Consider the following 26,205-nt stretch of genomic DNA (forward strand, 5'->3'; position numbering starts at 1 on the left):
TATGATTTGCTTATGTTTCATAATAATAAGGATTGAAGAGAAATAGATGTCGTAATGTAGAATTAATAGGCCAGCGTTTGACCGTTGACTTGCCTGATGTTAAGAATCGACACGGTCTAAGATGTAGCACGCTTGCCTATAAGAAACCTGTTTACTCTGGATTTGAAGACACCAACATTGTACCTATCGGGAAATACCTATCGGGAAAAATATATATGGTAGAACTATCATTCCTGATCATCAATCGTAAATGTAAATCGTATAAATAATGATAACTCAAATAACGATCATTTAATTAATTAAGAATAATATTAATAAAATTGGCTGTAATATTGAGCAGGATGTTTTTTTACCTTTATATGTAATCGATCGATTTTATCGAATAAATACTTTGTAACATTTATTACTTTCATTGATATTTCGTAAACGATTTTTTGATGTTTTGAGTTACTTTGACTTATCAATATATATATTGGGCTGGGCTGGCTCAAAGCTTCTGAATATCAGATCCTGGATGTCTACATCCATCAAAGATGTATATCATATTAAAAAACGCTTTTTAAACATTTTTTTTCAATTAATAACACCCAATGCGTGCCATGCAACTTATGCATCACGATTCTTACTGGAGACACTTTAAAATGGTTTAAATGCAACAACCCAATTCAGTCAGGTGTGCACTAAATATTATTTTTGAATAATTTAAGAAAAAACTAGCCTGGCCTTAATTTTTTTAACAAATTTGTAATTTGAGTTGGTTGAAATTAAATAATCGATGACATATTTTTAGATACAATTTTAAACGACTCCTTATTGTCAAATATCTACGTTTACACATATAAATCAAAATATTGATTTATTTGTATATCTGTGCATACAAATAAATCAACATTATGATTTCTAAGAAGTTCCATTCAAAAAATCCAACTATTCATGGATTAATATGTAGGATTAGCTGAATTAGTTAAGATAGCTTCTTTATATTTGTTACGTTAATTTTAAAAAATATATTAAAGTATTAAAACAGATGTTGTAAAGCGACGGGATCTTGTGGTGCTTCCGCAATGAGATTCGCCCAAAACGTGCCGTAATTTTTCAAAACTGTGCCCCTGAAATTTAATAAAAACAATAATAAATAATAACGAAATGTCATCAGAGCTGTAGTCATAATTAAAAATAAAAATATTGTTTAGTGCATAGTATAGTGATTGTAATAAATTAAAGGCTTAAAACAAAACCATATATATAACTGATATACATTCACTAATAATTCGAACGCGATTTCCGCTCAACGAACGACCGTTTAGTTTGAGTTAAAGGTCTCGGTGATACCACATCATACACACATGTTTCACAAGACGATATATGGGTCGAAGTGAAAGGTGCTTAGTCAGGGGACGGGTTAACGAAATCTTAATTTTAACTTCTATTTTCGTAATGCTGCAATTTTATCCTTTCTAATATGTCACTTAAAATGTTATCTATCAAATATATTTTTTTACGTAAATTAAATTAAATAAAAAAATAAAGCTAAGTAGCTTGACGTTTATTAATTAAGTCTATGCATACGATCAATACAAGTATTTTAGAAGTAAAATTTTATAATTATTAAATAGTGTTTCCTTTCTAAAAATAATACTTCAACATTTTGTATGTCTATTCGTTCTAAGTTTTAGTGCAAATGACAAAATTTAGTTTTAAGCTATATTTACATTTGTTGAGGTTCTTTGTCTATTTACACATCTTAAAAAAAATATTTGACAGTAGCAAATAATTTACCTATTTTATTCGTTAAATTTTTGTCAGATTTTCTGTGCGTAAGACGTGAGTTTGACTGGCAGTGTTCATTGATTAACTAGGCGTGACTTGAGACTATTATATATTACTATATTTTTAAAGACACACTTATTTATTCTTGAAAAAAATTCCGATTTTTTTCAAGACATTTTTTTCATCCGAGTTTGACATAATTACGTCTCAAAGGTACGATTGAAATATTCGATGTATCTATTTGCCTGTCCTTCTACCTTAAGCGGTTTCACAAGAAAAGGCTGGATAATCTTCTTTGAGCTGTCAAAGAAGATTATCCAGTTTGCATAAAAAAAAAAAATATAGTGGATTAGTTCAAGCTTGTTTCTTATAGTACAATTTTAAAAATATTTTTTTATGAGAACCAAATGAATTATGATTGTTTTTATAATGTGAATGTTGTCTTCGCGGAAAAATCTTGATTTAAAAGATATAATTGAAGGCTTAACCTCAACATTATTTAACTATTCTACTAATATGACAATCAACATAATAAGTTGATATGAGAAGACAAAGTATTAATTGTAATAAATATATATATATACTTGGGGGTTGGGCTTTGAGCAAGTCAGTCTGGGTAGATACCGCCCTGTTACATAAAAAAACATGTGTTGCGGCTTAAAGGCTGAGTGAGCCAGTGTAATATTCACAAATAATGCAACTGCTTATTTACCAAGTTTCGTGGGTGGTGGTGTATTGGCGATGTAAGACGTAAGCGTGGTTAATATATTTAACAACGGCGGTGGCCATTTACCATCTGGTGGTACCAATACACCACTCGGTCTAACTATTTTAAAGAAATAAAAAAAATATATCACTTACGTAAAGTAAACGCGGCCATGCGAATTATGTGGCGCCTTCCACACTATTGTAGCTTTGATCTTTTCCCTGGGATCTGCATGGGTGATCGCCGAACACTCGGGGTGAATGGTCGTGTTTGGAGTGTCCTCCCACGAGCCAAGCCACTGATCGTTTTCAACTGACCGCGCTTGTATAAAGAAGCCTTTGAATGGTTCCGCACCCTCTATGGTTACTAGAATTATACACAATTATTTTAGTAACGATTTAATTTAAATCGAGATAACCATGTGTTCATTTCAAACCTCGGTGTTCATTGTAAATATTACTAAGTTTTCATGTACTTCGCTTGTCTATAGTGATGAATATCATCATGAGAATGTTAGTTGTGTGATTTGTCGGATGAAATCATTAAATATGTATCCAATCTCTTACTATCTACTATCTTAAGAGAGCCCGCACTTTACCCATTATTTACTTTACCCCATTTAGCGTGCTCTTAATTTTTGATTTATTAATAACTATTAATGTAAATTAAATTATTAGAAGTCGAGATGGCCCAGTGGTAAGAACGCGTGAATCTTAACCGATGATAGTGGGTTCAAACCCGGGCAAGCACCACTGAATTTTCATGTGCTTAATTTGTGCTTATAATTCATCTCGTGCTTTACGGTGAAGGAAAACATCGTGAGGAAACCTGCATGTGTCTAATTTCACTTAAATCTGCCACATGTGTATTCCACCAACCCGCATTGGAGCAGCGTGATGGAATAAGCTCCAATACCTTCTCCTCAAAAAGAGGAGAGGAGGCCTTTAGCCCAGCTGTGGGACATTCACAGGCTGTTACGGAATCGGAATAACTATTACTCGAAATACTATAAAATATTGATGTTGAATCAATTTAATTATACGTAATAGGGTTAAAGAGTACTAAGTTTCATAGAAAATCCAGATTTTTCTGAGCATTGTCAATTAATCCATAAATGTCTATTTATCTACCTCAGGCGAACCGGTCAGGTGAACGGAGACCATAAGTGTATGACCTACAATGCCATCACATTAAAACTTGCACAATTCAAACATTTCGTACAAGAATTGATAGTACTTATCAATGAACAGAGCTCATCAATAAAACAGAATTCGATCCATTTGTACGTATATTTATTAAAAATTATCTAAAGAAACTGGATTAATAATATAATATTCAACTTACATTTTAATATTCGCTAATATTTGTGTATATTATAACAGTTGGTGTGTGTGAAATGTGTTGGTATGAGAATCTTATTAATTTTCAATAATATAAAAATAATAAGTTAAACGAATCTGTATAATATATTTATAATTTAAGAAATAGATAAGCATTGCAATTATGTCTTTCATAATTACGAGTTGCAAAACTATGACCCGTCAAAACTCGCTCGACGAAAACCAAAAGGATTGTGTAACAATATCGCAGCATCCAAGATTCACAGCCTTACATTGTATGTAAAGCATATTACGCATGGATAAGATGATATATAATAATTAGATAATATCAGATTTATATGTTAAATTGACGCATTCAGGCTATATTGGAACTATCACTGAATATCCCTTGGAAATATATAAATATTAATTTTAATTTACTTTATAATAATAATAATAAAGTATTATCAATTGATAAAAAAAAAAATATAACATATATTTCAGTTACTATTAATTACTACGAAACCTAAAAAATTACCTATATAATAAAAATAAAATGCCACATTCTCACTTATTTCTTCATAAATAATTTACAAAAACATCTGTTCGTGGAATTTGTTATATTAGGTTCTACAACTACACCTAAGTCGTATAAATATTTTCAATATTCTATTTAAAAATTGATAAATTATCACTAATTTATGTATTAAGAGTCTACAACACACCTTGTATAAAAATGAATTGAAAATAAATTTACGATTAAGTGAAAATTAATTCTCTCTGTGTATGACAATTATGTTTATGATTTTATAAGATTAAAATATCTAATTGTTATAATAGCTTTGTTAAAATGTTAAAGAAACAAACGCAACACGGACAGCAATATTACCGGATATATTGTACGAGTATTGTATTAACAATATATTCGGTCGCCGATACTATTAAGAACTATTAAATAAAAATCGAACCTGTAATCCTTGTATTTGGGCTATAGTTGGCAGATGATGCCACTATTCGGTAAGGTAAGGTAGAGAGTGGTTGCGTGCGATGTTGGCCGTGATTAGGCTGATTCGCTCGATCCTTCACACACGCGTCTACGGGAGCACCATCGGGAAAACTGTCCACACCCCAACAAATTAGTAGAATCAGAGTTAATTTTTCAAACATTTTTAAATAATATATTTCAGTGATTTTGACAATCTTCACTCGGAGATACAACATAAACTGCGCGTACGCAACAGCTTACGCTCACTTTTGTAACCCAACTTGGAAAGGGTCTAGTATTTTAACAAGTAGTTCAATTAACATTTGAACATGTGATCGCTTAGGTTGCAACATGTTTGGTAAAAAAAGGTTGCAAAAAATAATGTGTTTAAAATATCCAACAGTTATATTTTGTTAAATAGAATACTTGGCAAATAAAAAAAACTATTTTGTACTACAAATATTTTATTAATGGAATCGTTATTATTACAAAACATATATATTTGAATATTATATGACTGAGCATTTAAAACATTATCTCATTCGTCTAAAAATATAATTCTTTCCGTTTCAGGTCTATTTGGCGATAGAAGATTAGGATCCAGTTTGACATCTTTACTGCTATTGCTTACCATATATTGTATTATTTCATCAAGCATAGTTTTACTACTGTGTTTCAATTCTATATCCATATCTTCTGGTACTGGTTTGTTATCATGTTTAAATGCATTTATACTGACATAAGAAGAACGCGGTTCAATGGAATCTTTGTAATGATTTTCTTCCGGTAATTTAAAATTTTCTTCCAACTCTTCATTTCTAAGTACATTAATTTCATGATTTGTCCGCATTTTATCGGTTTTATTCTTACATTGTGATACATCGCTCGTGGTAACTGAGTTGCTATAGACACTACCATTTGGCGAAGTACATTTAAGCCAATCAGGACATCCAATTGAAACACTTGAAGCGTTCGTAAAACCATAGTAGTCTTCAACTTTAGAATTTCTATTGGGCATATACCCGGTGTTATTATCGTAGTCACAGTCGGATCGTTCTAAATAATCGTAACCTTCGTTGACCATGCCAGTGTTTATAGTTTCATAAATTGGGTCGAGTATTTCAGCTAACCTTTCGCTTGCTTGTATCGAAACTATTTCAGCGACATGTAATTTCGGTGTGATTGTTGAGTATCGGTTTTTCGTGTAATCTGTATTCTGTGAATGGAGACCCGTTGTATATGTAAGTCTTCGATCAGTGTTGGGATCGATACTGAATCTAGGATAGCTTGATCCTTGGATGCGAGATACCACAGTCTCTTTGGCTTTTTTGTAAGTTGTCTTAATAAGTGTGTGGACCTGGAAATAGTAAAATTGCCTCAATCATTTAACCTATAACAATTCTTAGCATTTGAATCAATTATTAATAATAAAATGATGTGTAAGACCATTTTTTCAAAATATATAAAAATGATGATTGAAGATTGATCATGATTGCATAAAACGTACCCTTAAACTAATTGGACACAGTACGATTCGATAAAAAAATACTTATTTAAAATATTACCTCTTTATTCAGGTAGCAGTAGAGTATAGCTACCACGAATCCCTGCAAGCCCTCTATGGTATAAGCAATAAAGTAATAAACTTGCTCAAATGTACAGTTTGTCGTTTTTGGTCTGATGGCGGTAAAAATGAACTGAGTTCCGAAGATTGGCATCAGAAACAAGGTCGCCTTTACGGTATTTCTAGATGAAAAAAATAGAATAAAAATAATTAAAATGAAATAGCTTCAAATTTTTTAAATTCGAATTAAACTTTTATTAAGGTGCTTGTTAAAAGTCTGCAACTGAAGTGACCTTAGTGACGCTATCAGTCATATAATATTTAATTACACGAATAATGAACATTCTTGCAGGATATTATGTTCTTCTAACTGATTTATTTTACGGCGGCTTAGAAAAATATATAAGAAGTCAAAGCAATAATTGATCAGTAAAATCGTTTATCAACCAAGGAATTTATATTATACACACGTTATATATAACCATATAATCTAAACAGACAGCTCACAAACTTCACTACCCTGACACATAGAAATTGAAATTAAAAAATCATAACATTATTAATATTGTTTGTATTCATAAAATCATTGTGATTGTTTTTTTTTTTTTTGACATTTTTATTAATATCTCATAACTGTAATAACAAATTAATTTATTTTATTACAACAATATCATGCATATTCACAAATTCAGTGATTTTTTTTAGAAGTAAGTACCTAAAGATAAACCTGCAAAGTTATCAACTTCGCAGTCAATAAAATCTAGCAGATAATTTTATTTTTATCATTGAATATATGCTTGTAGATTTTCATACAAGTATGACGATTAATTATATATAATACATGTAGTACCTTTAAGTATTGACTGCCACGTTAGTCTAGTGGCTAGATACGAGTATAAGGCCGCAGATCCTGTCTCCACAGTTTTAGAGAGCGAATAATAAATGTAGATTCGAAGCGCTTCGATCAAAAGAAAAAGGGGGCGGTTGGAATTAAATTCTGTAATTCCTGAGCCCATGTTCTGAAATGTATTCGATAGAAAACAGAGGGAATAGAGAGTTCACCTGTGTTAGTGCATACACTTGTGCAATGTAATATGTCCTGCACTGTTGGCTAATCTCTCTTGAAATCGACCGTAGTGATTGTAATCAGCCAGGAGGACAACGTCATCAGTATAAGTACATATATGGCTGATGAAAACTAGTACGTAACTACTGAGTTTAATTTGTCTTCTAAAAAGAAGATTAAAATGTTTTGATGAGTACTTACAGTTGGTTAGCATTTTCTGTGTTCCGTATCTTAGTTAGCAAAACCCTTAAAACATCGATGAACAAGATCGTGTTGAGAACAAGAATAAAGATGCGTGGGCCGTCTAGCGCCCACTGAATGTGGTCCACAGTGTACACCACCCAGCAGGAATGGTCATTGTGTAGGCCCATCACTATGGCCCATGCCACTACCGGCAGAACGGCAACCACTAAAAACAGTTGTATGTTGGATTCATCTGACACATGCAAGTTCCTCCACGATGTCTTTCGACGCCATTGAGCCCGAAATTGATTATTATAAATAAAAATTAAAGACAAAATCTCAGTGCTTGTTTGATCTTAAGCATGCGATATATGTGTTTCACTTGATCTATTTACTGGATTATCTTGAACATTATATTAATCTTATACACACTTTTAAAATCCTTTATCCTGACTAACTATCAATATACAGCCTCGTAAAATATAGGATTTTCCGTTAAGAAAGAATTTTTAGAAATTTCTTGTAACTTTGCATGAATTTTACCCGTACGAGAACGAGAAAATTACAATTTATATGGAATGTGTGTAAATACCTTTATTAAATTATTTTACTTTGTTTATATAAAGTTTAGTCGACCTACAAACCTGCTCCTATTCCATACAGCCATATAATATTCAGTTTCTGTCTGAAGACCGCTACAATCAGTCTATGCAAGTATATTCCTTCCACCAACATACATACAAACACAGCATTGGCAGCGATACGCTCCATTAGGGCTAACACTCTGCAGGCGATGCCGTGCAGCGACATCGCTGTATCATCTACGGTGATTAATTCATTTATGTAGATCTAAAATTAAAAAAATCGCCATGGTATGTTTTTTTGTATATGTACCTAACTTTCATAAAAAAAAAGAAATTAAATCACGTGGTGCATTAAGTGCACGAAGTGGTATTAAAGGTTTTTTTACAGAATATTAATAAGTTTCGTTTTAAGTAAATTACTAACATTCCTATTGTATTATGTAGGAGACGACGATAGCCCAATGGGCCAGAAACAAACTTTTACATCGCTAGGCGGCCCGAAAACATTAAGCTATTGATATTTTTTTTCTGTAAATTTAACAGTTTCTGCAAGGAATAATTCTTCGTAACATAACAGACGATTTATATAAATATAATACGAATTACTCACCTCGCTTCTACTGACAATTACAAGAATATTTCTCATAACTATAGCGATAAGCAAGTTCCTGTGCAAGGCCACTCGGATGACACGAAGACGTTTGTAGATGAAGAAGATGAAGATCGCGGGTAAGCACGCTGCGATGGAGAACGCGAGCATTGCGATGTGGTAGCGGTATCGGCGCAGCAGGCGCGGCGTCACACTGCACGTGCTGTAATCGGTTTGCTGTTCCCAGGTGCCGTTAGCGTAGCATGGCTTGTTGCTATAGTCTTAAAATGAAAAAGTTGTCAGGAAATGGTTAAAAATTCAATTCTTATTTGAAAGATAGAAAAAAAAACATTTTCTTTAAAACATAAATGATGATTACTTTGTAAAAAGTATAAAACTAAAAGGAAAAATCAAACAAATTTATGTTATGGAAAAAACATCAGCTATAAACAGAACAAACTATGAAACAAATAGAATATTTTACCGTGAATTTTAACCATTATACAAAGAACATTGAATTAAAGAATATTTAATATATCGTACGATAGCAGGATGGGCCTGTGTTGGAGTAAGCGAATTCTGGACACACAGAGTTGGCAATGGTGCCGTTCTTCGCGGGTAGCCAACAAGTCCAACCGTCGAATGTCGGTCCACATTGATCTGAAATATTGAATAAATAGACATTCAGCCGAGTAGTCATTTCATTGTCATTATTAACTATATTAAAATACACACGTCATATAAGTATATTTCAAGCTATGTAGCAAACTTGTATGCCAAGAATCTATATTCCGTCCTGATGTATAAGGTATATCTCATTCAGATTAAAATGAACAACGTTTCTCTTCCAATCTTCAGAATTAAAAAGATCTTCGATCCAAGTCCAGAAGTTGACAACGCTTACTCTCCCGACAAAACTGAAGGGGAGAACTGGTTGCACATATGCACAGTTATCTACTTTCTCGTTATCTAATAAATCCTTACCTCTTTCGTACATATTTTCATTCATAAAATGACTACAACAATCGCTGGCTGCGTAATAACAATTTTCCCATCGTCCTTGTGCTGATGATACTAATGCATTGCGAACTGCAACAGCTACTTCTTCTAAATTAGGATCAAATGGATAACAACCGCATGTGCCATCATCTCGAGCCTAAAAAATGGTACTCATAAATATAATAAATAAGTGTTAACTAAATACGTCTGCACCCGCTTAATACAATTTAATAAAAAAGATAATTATGAACATATATTATTCATCAGATATTCAGATATTCAACAGCCAACAGCAATACTTTGTATTCTGGCTCGAATAGTTGTTCGAGTAAATAATAGCTTGATAAACGTTGTTTATCGTGCGATTTGTTTTTTTTTTTCTTTTTCTCGCGTGTAATTTGTTATTAAATATATTTCTGCCATCATTGATTTGACATTTTAAAGAACACAGCAATTCAGTATGAACAATACTGAGTTGCTGTGTTCTTTGACATTACATGACAATGAACATCCTTTAATAAGGTTTGAAATTAAAAACTTACTAATTCACCTTTAATCTCGAATACGTAGCATCTCATCAAGATAATAATGATACGAAATCGTTGTATTAACGATTTTCATCAATATTATCGAAAACATGATGATGATTAAATGCTCCTAGAAGTGTTACATTTTTATTTAGTTCATATATCGTCCAATTAAAAAAATATACGTCTTCAATAAAAATTATCAGATCGATCACAAAATATTCTAGATTTCATGATATTATAATCAATTGTATTTGCTCAATAATATTATAGATCGTATATAACGCTAATTTTTTTCTGTATTTGAAACTATTTTCAATACCCATTGTAATACATATTTTAATAAGCCCTGTTTACTTTGAAGTTTAAATAAAAAAATCGTGTAACAAATCAATTTTACTCAGGTAAGTGCGACTCGCAATAAAACCTAACTAGTTATGAATATAATTCTAATTAGATTAATTTTTCAAAAATTACCATGACTTTTTTTTTTTTTTCGCTGGAAAAACCATGACTTAACAAGTGCATATAATAACTGTAATTGCTTGTATATTTTTTTTGTATAAAATAGAAAGGCGGCAATTGGGCCACCTGATGGTAAATCAACACATCACCATCGACATTGACGCTGTAAGAAATATTAACCATTTCTTACATCATCAATGAGCCACAAATCTTGGGAACTAAGATAGATAGATAATTTTCCTTGTGCCTGTACTAAAAATGCAGTTCAAAGATTAAATGATCAGCGAATATAATTAATGAATTAATAATGTCAGAGATATATGGAGTTCCTTCTTAGGTAGCGTTTCATTGAGGCTTATTCCACCACGCTGCTCAAATATTAAAACATTAATTATTAATTAAAACCTATTAAGAAGATTTTCTTTCATTCAATACATGTAGGTGCTCTTCAGTTAAGATTCTACAACGTAGTCATTACACCCATATTTGAAATCATAGAAACTGCCTTTTTAAATAAGCTAAATATTGAAAAATATATTTGTACCGATTATTTAAACCTAAAGGATAGAATACTAACTATTTCCAAGCACGGCGCAAACATATCACCATATACACATCTTGAACTCATATTTATGGGATTTTTCCCTCCAACGTAAAGGAAGTTTGGGGTATAGAGAAGGCACCCCCATCCTGCAACCCACTTGAACACCTGTTCATGATACCAAACACTCCGGAAGTTGCAGCTTTTGCCGCTGTCCACTGGTATTACATCCAAAGGTTCCTATGAAAATATAGAAAAGTGAGTAAAAAAACTTTGCATAACTTTTCTCGTCATCATTTTCAATATTTATATAACTATTGATAAAACTAATTTATTTTATATATTATAAATATCTAAAAAACATTTTTTAACGGTTTCATGAGTCGTTTCTTTTTCGAGCTTACACAATTCGCGGGTAAATGAACTGTTAAGATCTTTTCAATGCATTGACTTTTACTACATAACTGACCTTCAGGTAATATTAATGACGTTTAGTTATTCAACCAAAACCAGACCAGACTTGAGAATATAGAATCAATATATCTTATTTATTTAAAAGTTTTTGACTTAGTTCAATTATTTTGTAATCGTTAAAATTAAGCTGCTCTTATGTATATCATAAAGAGGAATTTATTACTATAATAAAAAATATTATAATCGAAATAAATTGAGAAATTAAATTAAGCATTATTACTTGTAATATCTACATTATTAGTAATATTACATTAATAGAACAGTCAAAGTGCATACATATGGACTCTTGGAGAAACGCGTGGTTATGTTATTTATCATATCAGATCCACCGAAAAAACAATCGAACGGGTAAGACACTACGTAAAATGCATTGCCGCCTCCCAGATTGTGTTAGACTGGCAACCCGCTCCGCTTGCGCGGGTAGCACTAAGTGTCCACGGGCATGTGAACTGTGATTGTATCGTGGACTTTTAATTAGAACTGTTTGGGGAATAACAATTCCTCCAACATTTATTTTCATGTAACTTTAATTATTTCAAGGGGACACGATTTCTACGGATTTAATCGACCAATATCGTTGTAAAATTAACTAATTAGCGCGAAGTACTTAGATATTCACAAATTATATGCGCTGATATCGCTAACGTACACATAGACAGTTTAAATGACTTCAATTTATAATCCGTAACAGCCTGTGAATGTCCCACTGCTGGGCTAAAGGCCTCCTCTCCTCTTTTTGAGGAGAAGGTTTGGAGCTTATTCCACCACGCTGCTCCAATGCGGGTTGGTGGAATACACATGTGGCAGAATTTCAGTGAAATTAGACACATGCAGGTTTCCTCACGATGTTTTCCTTCACCGTAAAGCACGAGATGAATTATAATCGCAAATTAAGCACATGAAAATTCATTGGTGCTTGCCCGGGTTTGAACCCACGATCATCGGTTAGGATTCCCGCGTTCTTACCACTGGGCCATCTCGGCTGTCAAGTTGACCAAGTCAATTTATAATATGTGTACAAAATGCACAACAAATTTACCTCGCAAATATAAATGTCGGGTTTTTCACAAGCAAGTTGAATGTTTTTAGGAGCCACACGAGGGTTGCGTTCATATTGATCCCACACTATTGAGTCGAACTTCACAGGGTTAAGACCATCGTTGAAATAGCAATTGACCTGTTAAATATTTAGTATACATTTATTAATATAGTTAATATAAATATCAAAGTATTACTGATTTGTTCATTGTATTAAATATTATGTAAGCACATAGATGTGTTAAAACACTACATAAGATGTTGCTCAAATTATTATACAGGCGCGTTCAAACAATCATTACATTGCAATCGGATTATATGTCTTTGTAAAATTAACTAACTTTGTTCCGGACTTTGTTCGGATATTCTTGAAAATGAGAAATCCATTTAATTTCAGGTATAATATTGTACTCTCTACAACGTCATTATATGTATGTATGCATAGTATATACTAAAATTGAAGTTTTATTTTATTTATTAAATTGAAGTTTTATTAGCTTTTATATACTTACGAAGTAAATATGATTTAACCCTATCCTAACTAATATTATAAATGAGAAACTGATTTTGTTTATTCGTTTGCTTGTTACGCTTTCACATTTTAACTTCCCAAACGATCATCATGAAATTTTGCTTACACGTTTTCAGGAGTACAAAATAGGACCTAGTGTACCAAACACTTGCCAAACACACCCGTGTGTGCAAAGCCGCGAGGGCAAACTAGGCAATAGATCTAAGAGCAGACACGTACTTTAATTTAACAATAAAAGGACTGCCGATTTATATGAGATGCAGTTTATATATATCTATTGACGCCAACACCGTTTATGTATATCTGTGATTCGTAGACAATAAAAATAAAGAAGTTTTGTAATAAAGCGTAATTTGTAACTTTATTTTTAGCTTAATATAATTCTTCTAAGTGTGACGTAATTTTAAGAGCAATGTGTAGCATTAAACACAGAACAAAGAATTGATAGAAGTGCTTTGAGCGCATATAATAGGGTTGTTATCAATGTCATAAAGTAATTTATCAAATCTGACAGAAAACAAAACAGCTCTAATAATTTAAGTCAAGACTTATTGATTATTTATTTATATAGACTAATATAATACTTCTTTGTTTATTAACGGTTCCAAAAAAACTTTTTATTGACAGTAGACGTGTTTTGTTTTCTTTCAGATTAAATATTACATATTACTTAATACATATTTATAATTATATATTTTATCAAAAACAACACTGATATATTGACTGAACATAAAATTTACCTAAAATATTGCTTAAGGATAGACAGAGTAGACAGTAGACAAAAAATTTCAACATTAGTTCTAGTTTACCTGAGCATCACTGGAAATCCATATATAAAAGGTGACAGTTAAAAATTTATTTATTTTGCACATCATTAAATATAGCACTTTTTCCACACAATAGAATCATAACTAAAATTATAGCACATTCTTTAGGGTGTGACAAATTAAAGACCACAAAAATCACTTATAACTTCGTAATAGGGTACTGGGTACTAAACACATTTAAAAGAAATTGTCGTCAGGCATTCCAGCCTGTGAAGAAACCATAACAGTTTAACAATTGTCTTCAATATTGAATATATTTTCTTTTGCATCTACCACTGTTGCAATTGTACTAAACAACTGTTTACAAATTATCATTGCTACAATCTATTGTTATCTGAGATTAATCATGAAATACTCCGTGATTCGTACATTAAAATCTTATCAGGTATTCCACCCATAAATCATATTAATTTTTATTAATTTAATTTACTTCCCATGTTGTTGAGTATTTCGGTAGTGATATAGTTTAATAGTTTATTACATCAATTTGTATGTCTTTTTTTATTACATTAATGTTATTAAAGATTACATTAATTGCTACAATTATGATTATTAAGAACGATTGTTACGGTTTTAAATTATGAAAATAATCTTTTTTTTATCGAATGGGAAGGTGGACGAGCATATGGGCCACCTGATGGTAAACGTTGGTGACCACTTACCATCAGGTGGCCCATATGCTCGTCCGCCTTCCTATACTATAAAAAAAGTGGTCTCCAAACGCCCTTAGACATTGGCATTGTAAGAAATGTCAACCTTACACAGCCAATGCGCCAACAACCTTGGAAACTAAGATTTTATGTCCCTTGTGCCTGTAATTACACTGGCTCACTCAACCTTCAAACCGGAACACAACAATATCAAACATTGCTGTTTTGCGGTAGAATATCTGATGAGTGGGTGGTACCTACCCAGACGAGCTTGCACAAAGCCTTACAGAAACTTACAGTCTATGCCTACAATTAAATTGACGTACACGTTGAAGATACGGAATAGCTTTTACGAATACGATACATAAATAGACACATACGAATCCTGCCTCCGTTATGGAGACTGTTCGGAACTTTTTCGAACTTACTGCTCCATGCCGGTTGGTGAATAGATCTACTTGAATACATACATCTTTCTTTCTTATTCATATAGAAGTATTACACTTACTTATTTATAGTCAAAGTCAAAACGATTACTGGTTCGTAAACGAAAATACCTAGATCTGAAAAGTAACGGATCAAATCAAAAGAAAACGTCGATCGCTTATTTCTCATGATGTGCCTGAAGGCACAACTATGAACTCACTCACTACTTGTAAGTACTCTGCACTGTGCATTTTTTTTTTACAGTAAGGTGTCAGGTTAGCCTGCTCGATTGTCCCCAATGAGGCTCATCAGATGGAAAGTGACTACCACTGCCCATGGACAGCTGCAACACCCAGGTGCGTTACCGGCCTTTAAGGAACGAGTACGCTCTTTTCTTGAACTTTTCTATGTCATATCGGTTCGGAAAAGTCGCCGGCCAAATCCGGTTCCACAGAGTGACTGCGAGGTAGGAAATGCCTTAAAAATGGTTGAGAATTCCACACATTGTGAAGATGGAATTTAGAATTATGGCGCGATGTCCAGTGGTGAAATTCAGCGGCTGGGCTTGTTATTCTTCCGTTATTTTCCTAAAATTAACTATCTCTCTTGATTTATCTTGAATATCGTAATTGCGAAAACATAGTGTGATGTGTTTGCTAAGTTTCTAAAAAAAAGAAAATAGTTTCCAGTTTCTGAAACACTGATCCAAATTACATGAACTAATTTGACTTTTATCTAAAGGAAGGGACTCATCTTCGATTTGCCGATGACATTGTAATTATGGCTGAGACCTTGGAAGACCTCGGCACTATGCTCGATGACCTCAGCAGGGTTTCCCAACAAGTGGGTCTAAAAATGAACATGGACAAGACGAAAATCATGTCGAACATCCATGTTGCACCCACTCAAGTCAAGGTTGGAAATTCTGCACTCGAAGTTGTAGACAACTATGTCTACCTAGGTCAGACCATCTAACTAGGTAGGTCCAACTTCGAGAAAGAGGTCAATCGTCGAATTTAACTCGGCTGGGCAGCGTTCGGGAAGCTACACGATATCTTCTCATCCCAAATACCGCAGTGTCTCAAGTCGAAAGTCTTCGAACAGTGTGTGTTGCCAGTGATGACTTATGGATCAGAGACGTGGTCGCTCACAATGGGCCTCATAAGAAGGCTCAAGGTCACTCAAAGGGCAATGGAGAGGGCTATGCTCGGAGTTTCTCTGCGAGATCGAATCAGAAATTATGAAATCCGCAGGCGAACCAAAGTAACCGACATAGCCCGAAGAATTGCTAAATTGAAGTGGCAGTGGGCGGGGCACATTGCTCGCAGAACCGACGGCCGCTGGGGCAGAAAGGTTCTCGAGTGGCGACCACGAACCGGAAGACGCAGCGTGGGCAGGCCCCCTACAAGGTGGACCGACGACTTAGAACGAGTCGCGGGAAGCCGTTGGATGCGGGCAGCGCAAGATCGGCCAACGTGGAAATCCTTGGGGGAGACCTTTGTCCAGCAGTGGACGTCTTTCGGCTGGTGATGTGAGGGATTTTTAGGGTTCGATGAATACATTTATCGTCGGAGATGGCAACGGTAATTTGTAATACCGAATGGTTAAACTTATTTGATCAACAAAATGCCAATAGCTGAACAATGCGAACTAATTTAAGAAAAACACATTGTATATTTACTTACTTTTGTAATTTTGACAACACTGCCGAATTAGAATTGTCCGATATGATAATTGTAAAAATTATCATAACGGACTAGTTATGATAGTTAGTAAGTTACTAGTGGGTTATCCGGTATAGACCCTTACTCATACACGACCTTCTGGCATACTGTCAATACAGGTAGTATTCAATATATTATTAGTTATTAAATATATTAAAATGAACCCATAGATAATTTACTACTTTTTACTGGTTTGACATAATCCTAATAATAAATAAATAAAATAATAATTAGCCGAGGACGCAATAGCCTACCAACGAGCTTTCAGTATTAGGTTAGATATATAGATCTGCAATTTAAGCATACCTAATCATTATTTCAGAAACTGGCGACGAAAGTGATTTTCTTTTTCAGAAGCGTTTGTATAGAATAACGATAACAACATAATTGTATGTAATTAACAGTAATTCAACATTTGTAGTAATAAATAACTGTACTATGAAATATAAATTATGTTTTTATATATTGTAATAAGCAATGTGCCTTACCTAGGATTATTTAAATTTAAAATTTAACAAATTTAAATGTGAAAAGAACGTTTGAAACTCATTACAATAATAAAGGTATTTATTTGTATTCAATCTGATAATAAAAAGCGTAACATTTTGTTGTTTTGTATTTTTTTAACAATGGTGGGCAGAAATAGTTGAATACCTTATTTTATATTCTCGTAGACAATATACATCCGATGACGTCTGGACTTCTCTATCTTACAAATATTCGATTTGTAAGATATATATAATTTTTATATAAATTTATTTTTCACAGTTAAATGCGTAAATGTAAACCTTAAAATCATTAAAATAGTTTTTAAACCCTCGTGTATGAAAGCTTAAAGAATATATGACGGAATACAAATTGATAACATCAACACGTGTTAGATGATTAATTACTTTCTTGACCTTATTAATCATCAGTTAATATATCACAGACAATTATTGAACATTTAAACCTAATTAGAACCTATATCTCAGACGAAATGTTCATCGTCATTATTTATCTGATACCACGTGAATGAACCTTCCGCATCATGCGCTCATACATTGACATTGACAGTATTTACACCCTTAGTGCAGAATAATAGACAAATCTGTTTATTCATAGTGTTTATTTATATTAAATTTATTGCGCAGAGTTACATTATAATGCATAGGCTTGTACACAAATACAAATGCTCTTCTAATTAGATGGGGCCGTAATCCTACACAGCCGGATAGAGGTCAAGTGCAAACCTTACTTTGCTTTCCGAGAAACGAAATTGTAAAACTGCCAACTTTCTAACACGCGTCTGGGGTTTTCTTGACAGAAAAAATTGTTATTTTTATTCCCCTCCCCGGATTTGGTACCTCAAATTTAAAGCTAGTTAAATATTAAAGAAAACATTAAAGACCAACGAGCAAATTAAAAATTTAAAGTTAAAGGATATTTTGACATACTCGTCCTCTACCTTTCTCTAGGATCATGGTATAGCTCTTGCAATAAATTAAGAAACCTCAAGTACATAAAAAATATCAAATTTACTGAATAAATAACACAAAGTAAATTATGGAAAATATAATTCAAAGTTTTTATACAGATTTAACACGTAAGTGTTAAAACTATAAAACAATAAAAAATTGTTTTATTAATTCTCTTCATATTTTATATAAATATTGTATTCAAAACATAATGATTATTTAGTTCAATGATTAAGGTTATCTATGATTGCTGAGAAATAGTGTCATATTCCAAGTCACATTATTTTCCCTATAGATCAGGCGTGATGACGATATAATAATTAATATAACATATAATAATCATCATCATATAACAATCATCGAATAGAGAATATATATATATTCTCTATTCGACACGACCGGAAAGAGTTCAGCCGCAGGACCACACACACAGCAGGCAGGAGTGTACACACTTCCAACTTCCAGACTCCGGGCTGCTACTGAGATTTTTCTGACAGAATAACCCAATAACTTTTTATTGGCCCGACCTGAGATTGAACCCAGGACCTCCTTGTCTGCGGCCTTACATCAAGTCACTAGACCAACGAGGCAGACCATTATCTATATAGAATTTTAAAGAAGATTTTTAATTTTTAATTTTGATGAATTGTTAATCACCTTATGTTCTTTTCTTTACAGCTAACAACATTCATGCAAAATTTTATGAAGACTGTCTTAGAATTTAATATTTAAAAGCTAATCAACATAATATATTTTAGTTTTTAGTTAGGATAATATTTGTTTAATTTTCTTTGTATAAATTCTTACTAATTTAACAACTCGTTAATCTAATAAGTAGAGGCTTAAAGAGTTAGTAGACTTGTAACTAGAAACTTCTTAGTGTATGTAAATATTATGGTTTATTTTATCTATATTTTGCAACACTATCTTTTATTAAGCAGTAGAAATAATAATAAAGTACAAAATTAATAACAATAACTTTAATAATATCACTTACGTAGGTGACTGTTTTTGTAGCCTAGTCTTGGCTTCAACGTTAAAATCTGATGCAATCTGTAACTCTGCTGACATAGTGACAAGAACAGAAAAATAACAAGACGACAAAAACAGAATATGTTTTGTTAATGATTACTCTATCAACTATGAATTTACTTGTAATATTATATAATATATTATTTAAAAAAAGAGTGTTTATAACATTGAAAATCAACGGATAGTTTATTTCACTTACTTCTAAAAACAACCTACTTTTACGTGGTGGCTTACGTAGGACTTTGTGCAAGCCCGTCTGGCTAGGTACCACATATTCATCATATTATATTCTACCGCTAAACTGCAATACTTAGTAGTCGTGTTCCGGTTTGAACGGTGAAGGAGCAGTGTAACTACAAGCACAAGGGACATAACATCTTCGTTCCGAAGGTTGGTGGCACATTAGCCATGTAATTAATGGTTAATATTTCTTGTATCGCCAATGTCTCTGGGCTGTTGAGACCACTTAAAATCATTGCCCTTGTGCCCGTCCTACTACCTATAACATAAAAAAAGAAAATATACTTTCATTACGGACAAAATGAGACGATAAAAAACGAATCAACGTTCAAATGAGTGCAATAAGTGCAAGGTCAAATTTTAGCGTAACATTTATATGTAACGTTAAAAATGAAACTTTCTGTCGGTGTAATTTATTGGACGATATTACGTATTTATACATTAACTAACCTTGGTTATACATAGTAAAATATAGATTGGCATTGTATTGTGAACTTAGCTCAATTACTAGCGGACGGAAGATCTGATTTATTTTTCATACAATCTGCATAATTATATCATCTGTTAAAATTAAACGATACTTTATAAATAATGACCAACGATTATGCAGTATTGATGTGTCTTCATGTCGTTTTAATTAACAAAACAACATATTAAATACTGAACAAATTTCTTGTAAAACGATTGTAATTTAAGAAAATATCAGATAACCTTCAACCTCCCTTACAGATAAATCACTAGTTAAGGCCAGTCTTGTTTGTCTTGTTTAAATAATTGGGAAGTATAAAATTGTTTAAGGTTTTTACAATTTGGCGATATTATATAATTAATAATTTTTTGGAATTGTTAGACTTAATTTAGATTTTTGTTTGTTGGTTTATAACAAATAACTAAATTTTATTATGTATAGGATCCGTGATGGCCCGCTGGATCGAGCACGTGAAACGTAAATACTTTACCAATCCGAGTTCAAACCCGGGAAAGGACGTCATTTGATTAATTTATTTTTATAATTCATCTCGTGCTCGGCGGTAAAGGAAAACATCGTGCGGAAGCCCGCACGAGGCATATGAAAATCTGCCATGTGTATCTTCAAACCTACTCTACAAAACTGACTTTTTATACGTATGTCTCCATCCATTCATCTTGAAAATGTAATAGTGATTAGATATTTTTATTTAACTTCAAAGCACCGTTATCAATACGGTCTAATTGTTTGTGTGTTCCACGATGTTGTCGCAGAATATGAACTGACTAACTGATGACTCTAGAGATATATATTTATCCGTATTACCAATCTATTAAAAATCGATAATCATAAAAATCAGTTAAACCAAACACTAAAATAAATAATCTCATTTACATACATAAAATGTTGAAAAATGTATTTTTTTGCAAATGTCTTTAAATACAACATGTATTATATATAGCTTACTTATACACTTAAATTAAATAGACTTAGGAAAAGTTTAAAACAGAACCTAAATGATTACTATTTAAAATGCTTTGTCATCGTCAATACATTTTATTTAATTTAATTTATTTTTTTTGGTGCGTACTTATCTAATTTTTTCTTTTTCCTCTGATAACTTGAAATATACATATCACTATTATGTCCTACATAACTTGAAATTGACACGTGTTTGAATTAAAATAGGACGCAAAAAACACCCTAAACTAGCATCTCTTTAAATATAAAAATATTTAAAAATCAATATCAACCTCTTCATAACCTTTGGCCAAAGACTTAAGTCTTATAATATGATAACATGTCAAAAAACAAGCTTTAAAAAAATAAGCATTGCTTAAAATCACGCGCAATTTGGTGTAACATTTCGCAATAATAATTAGTGAAAGACGTAATTTTGAATTATAGCAATTAATTAATTATTTCCGAGGCAAGTTGCACCCACCTATTACTCACTAACTAAAATAAAATGTAGACGTCACGGGCCGGCAAATCAGCAGAAGTGAATCATCGAAATTAATGGTCATTGAAAGAATATATGATATATAATTTAAGAAAACCTATAATATACAATTAAAAATAAATAAATACTCGTGCCGTATGCTATATACTTATGTACAATGGATTTGACACGATAAGAGAGCATTATTCGTCATGGAATAACTGCCATGACGACAATTGGGTGTACCTTAACACAAGGTCTTAGTACACCCCCAGTTAGACCCCCAAGGCTTGCCAATAGATGTTTTATATCAAAATAGTAAAAATTAAGCCTTTAACGATATTAATTAAATGTTGTCAATTAAATTGAAGTACATATATATATATATATATATATATTAAAGAATAGGCGAACGCTCGAGCATATGGGCCACGTGATGATAAGTGGTCACCAACGCCCATAGACATTGGCATTGTAAGTTAATGTTAATCATCGCTTACATCACCAATGTGCCACCGATCTTGGGAACTAACATGTTGTGTCCCTTGTGCCTGTAATTACACTGGCTCACTCACTCTTCAAACCGGAACACAACAGCACCAAGTACTGCTGTTTTGCGGTAGAATACCTGACGAGTGGGTGGCACCTACCCAGGCGAGCTTGCCGTACCACAAGTATTATAACTACTTTTAAAACAAGGCTATATACATCATTTAAGCTGCTGTTGCTAAAAGAAATTAAAGAAGAAAGGATTCTTTATTTTTATTGCAATTCAAATATATAAAATAAGTCTAATAGATAAAACATCAATAAGATTCGGTATGTCTTAGCTGTGTCTCGTGGTTGCGCCTGAATTATGCATGCCCGTTTTATACACATAATTTATTATAATTAAGTACTTACTATTGGTCGTATTAGACTTCGCGCAAAGTTTTAGTCTAAATGAATGATATTGAATTGTCCGTTTGTGATTTCATAGTAGGTGCCATTTTTAACTTTATTTGGCTATTTGTGAGTTACAAAACCAAAATAACCATTTTTTTTTCATTTTTGTCTGTTTTTTTTTCACGTTTGTCCAATATAATCTTCAAAACGCAAATGCTCTATACAAATAAATAAAATAAAATTGTCTGTCTGTGATTTCAAAACAACTGCCTCTATTTGAGTTAATATGGCTATTTGCGAGTTACCAAAACCAAACAACCATTTTTTGTCTGTTTGCTTGTTACGTATTCGAGGCTAAGCCGTTGAATCAATTTTTATGAAATTCTCTACGGAGCAAACTTGAACTCCAATAACAGTCATTATCTACGTTTTGTAATGTATGTAGGATTCAAAGTGTTTTATGCATTTTTTTATTTAAATAGTTAGTTCTATTGAATTAAAGTTAGTTAGTTCTATTGAATTAAAAACAATGTGTTAGGTTAAGGTTAATATTTAATGTCTAAGCATCATATTTCAGATACATATTTTTTTTCATTCTATAGACATTTAAATAATGCATCTCCACTTCGAAAGCAATAGTAACGAAGTAGCATTAATACAACAAGTAGTAGTAACAGCCTGTAAATGTCCCACTGCTGGGCTAAGGCCGAGAATAAGAAAGAAAGAAAATAAAAAAATAAGAAGCCGAGATGGCCCAGTGGTAAGAACGCGTGAATCTTAACCGATGAACGTGGGTTCAAACCCGGGCAAGCACCTCTGAATTTTCATGTGCTTAATTTAATTGAAGGAAAACATCGTGAGGAAACCTGCATGTGTCTAATTTCATCGAAATTCTGCCACATGTGTATTCCACCAACCCGCATTGGAGCAGCGTGGTGGAATAAGCTCCAAACCTTCTCCTCAAATAGGGAGAGGAGGCTTTATTAATACAACAAAGTAGTAAATAAAATAAAAATAAAATGTTCACGTAAAGTAACTCATAGAAATTGTATTATATTAAGGAATATAGTTATTTTGATTGTTTTCTTACATCATTAACAATTTCTAATATCATATTTACGCGGCTATTTAAAGTTTAAAGTTTATCAATATTTACTTATAATGATAAGAGGAGTATGTTTAAATTAAGTGATAATTTTTAAATTATTTTATAAACTCAATTTCCTATCACATTATTTAGCGTCGCTGTTTAGTCACGGGTTATATAATTTATGAGATAAGTAATTTTAGGCCAACTTTGCATAATTATGAACTTCATTTAACGACAAATTTAATATGCTTAACAGAAAAACCGTGCAAATAAATATAATATTAAAAAATACAACTTATTTATTTATAATCCGAAAATGATTACTTGAAAACCAGACCGTGTGAAATGATGTAAAGAATACTAGCAGCATTTCCCTATTTGAATAGCAATTCCGTTTATCTGAGATAAAATGAACGAAAGGAAAAAAAATCGTGACAACAAAAGCGATTAATCATCCTGCGATTGATAAATTGATTAATCGCCCCGAAGACCAGCGATGCCTGTGGTCATTATTTCAACCTATACATAATCGGCACACTTATAGACAAATTACTTTGAATTCTGTCTCCATATATATCACTGACCGATATTTTAAATGAAGCAAAAATAAATAAAACATGTATGAAGATGATGAAATGAGTAAAATTTAATGAAAAACAAACACATAGGTATGTCAAGTTTTATGAAAATTGCGATGTAAAATAGTAAGTATGTAGTAAGTATGTAATTTATAGTGCCAACATTGGTATGTTTTTGTATCTATACGTACAATTATTACTATCTAGTACTGATGGCAGCGCTTTTTACAAACACATCTTTAGTACAAGTACTTATCCATCAGTCATTACAAATAGTAGTATTTGTATACCTGTATTTCGATTTACATTAGCTCAGTATAACTTAGCATTACATGTTTTTTTTTTATTTATTTGTCAATATCTTTTGGTTTTAGTAGGAACTTTTTACCAGATAAACTATTTGTGAAGAGTTTACTAACCGCAAATAAAAAAAGACTGAAATTTATAAATCGGTACTGAGATTTTGGAATGTTTCAGTTTATATTTTTTTATAGGAGAATACTAACTGAATTCTTATTTTGCAGTTATTGTGGCTTCTAGGAGTAACTTAGAATTTTGATGATCGTTAAGTGACTGAGAGACAAAATTAGAGAACTTCGACGGCGATAGTTCGCTAACTATTTGTTCAAATAGTCTGAAATTTGGGAACATAATTTCTTTTTGGTCACTGAAAATTCAAGCTAGTAGTTTTGTTCATAATTAATTTATAGGTCGAAAACTCTAAATGGCTTCGAGAAAAGGATGCTACGACTGTGTGAGATTTGGCGGGGGCAATGCAATATGTACCTACAAAATTATACCTAAAGAACAAAATCCTCATTTCGTATCCCTTTACATTTTGTTTTTGTTGTTTTAAATAACAGTTACCAACCTTATTATTCTTTCTTTTCAAGAGAGTATTAAAACAAAATAAATTAATTGGCTACATAATTAAAAAAGTAAAAATGTAAATATTTAAAAATATTCGTATGTTCACCTAGTTTGAAGACATCAACGTCAACTGCCTATCTGCTTTTTAATTTTAATATATGGGTTATGTCGATTGCATTTTTGCATATTATAATGATTCAGTTATCTGTCGAATAATTTCTGATATTATCCTTCTGTAAAGCTCTTTATGTGGCTAATTTACTTACCAACCATTTGTTAACCCATCCCATCTACAGTCCACATTCTTGATCTCTGCTGATTTTTTTCCCTCAGTGTAAACTTTCTGAAAGGTTCTTGGGAAAGGGGACCAGATTATGTGGGATTCTTACGAACTTAAACACTTCCCCAGCACGGATCAAAGAAGTTGTGGGATCTTGTCGATAACGGATATGCGGCCCCTTCCTTGTTATTTTCCGCTCGTGGCTCGGCGGAGCTCTCCTCCGGGGATGAAGGTTATCTCGTCCCCCTCTTCCGCAGTCCTCACTATTTCATAGTGGCCGCGCAAGGCCATCCCGACTGTCTAGACTATGAAGTCTATTACATGCTTAACCGGGTCAGAAAACTTATCATAATCCATTAAACAAATACATACAAACAAAGATATATTTTGTGGCAACTTTACACCAGCACTTCCAATGTTCTTCCTGCATGTTATTGGTTCCCTTTCTTGTCCTGAAAAAGAAGAGAAAGAAGAATTGATAACAGCACAAGTCCTACTACAATAATGTATTATTACCAAAAATGAGCCTCTCGTGGTAAATGAAATAAAAAAAGTCATCGCCACTAGTTTTTTCACGTTCAGAGCCTTGTTGAAATATTTCTATTGTTGGGATCAAATCATCCTAAAAATAAGTCAATAATAATATCAACGTACATTTTGTAATTTTTTTATTCTTCAAATAGGCTTATAGAAACAAAAAAAGATCATTACCACTAAAAATAAAAGTATGTTGAAATCAATTTTATAAATATTAAAATTATGTTTAAATATTACAAAATACTCGTATATGTTTTTTTATTAACTTTTTAACTTTTAATACATTACTAATGTCGTTTGGTGTCAAAATTAGTGCAACGTACTCATACTTTCAGACATCAGTTGATTTTTTCTTGT

At 32.4% G+C, this 26,205-nt stretch overlaps 2 protein-coding genes across 3 annotated transcripts; both read right to left on the reverse strand.

The window, feature by feature from the left end:
• Nucleotides 1-1,018: 1,018 nt before the first annotated feature.
• On the reverse strand, nucleotides 1,019-4,962 carry LOC126769235 (putative defense protein 1). The gene is made up of 3 exons (XM_050487872.1): nucleotides 4,764-4,962; nucleotides 2,632-2,842; nucleotides 1,019-1,109 (listed from the first exon to the last, which is right to left on the reverse strand). Exons 1-3 carry the CDS (start codon nucleotides 4,960-4,962, stop codon nucleotides 1,019-1,021), a joined length of 501 nt encoding a protein of 166 aa, XP_050343829.1.
• A 274-nt stretch (nucleotides 4,963-5,236) lies between these two features.
• LOC126768902 (pituitary adenylate cyclase-activating polypeptide type I receptor-like) lies at nucleotides 5,237-25,481 on the reverse strand. 2 transcript variants are annotated; one of them, XM_050487312.1, is made up of 10 exons: nucleotides 25,298-25,481; nucleotides 12,812-12,949; nucleotides 11,335-11,538; nucleotides 9,751-9,922; nucleotides 9,310-9,426; nucleotides 8,788-9,047; nucleotides 8,238-8,442; nucleotides 7,612-7,819; nucleotides 6,346-6,526; nucleotides 5,237-6,137 (listed from the first exon to the last, which is right to left on the reverse strand). In XM_050487312.1, exons 1-10 carry the CDS (start codon nucleotides 25,319-25,321, stop codon nucleotides 5,319-5,321), a joined length of 2,328 nt encoding a protein of 775 aa, XP_050343269.1. In that variant the 5' UTR covers nucleotides 25,322-25,481; the 3' UTR covers nucleotides 5,237-5,318. The 2 variants fall into 2 exon arrangements, with proteins under 2 accessions (XP_050343269.1, XP_050343270.1); XM_050487313.1 differs by lacking the exon at nucleotides 12,812-12,949.
• Between the last annotated feature and the right edge of the window lie 724 nt (nucleotides 25,482-26,205).

Source organism: Nymphalis io, chromosome 6 (genome assembly GCF_905147045.1).
Source record: "Nymphalis io chromosome 6, ilAglIoxx1.1, whole genome shotgun sequence".
Classification (NCBI taxonomy): domain Eukaryota; kingdom Metazoa; phylum Arthropoda; class Insecta; order Lepidoptera; family Nymphalidae; genus Nymphalis; species Nymphalis io.

Bases quoted from the DNA above. Each gene is read 5' to 3' on its own strand.
- LOC126768902 (XM_050487312.1), bottom strand. From the start codon at position 25,321: ATGGGATGGGTTAACAAATGGTTG. The intron at 9,427-9,750 runs GTAAGGATTTAT...TCAATATTTCAG, and splicing joins TGAAAATATGTACGAAAGAG to ATCAATGTGGACCGACATTC. The intron at 6,138-6,345 runs GTAATATTTTAA...TACTATTTCCAG, and splicing joins ACTGCTACCTGAATAAAGAG to GTCCACACACTTATTAAGAC.
- LOC126769235 (XM_050487872.1), bottom strand. From the start codon at position 4,962: ATGTTTGAAAAATTAACTCTGATTCTACTAATTTGTTGGGGTGTGGAC. The intron at 2,843-4,763 runs GTTCGATTTTTA...GTATAATTCTAG, and splicing joins CCCAAATACAAGGATTACAG to TAACCATAGAGGGTGCGGAA. The intron at 1,110-2,631 runs GTAAGTGATATA...ATTAAATTTCAG, and splicing joins CATGGCCGCGTTTACTTTAC to GGGCACAGTTTTGAAAAATT.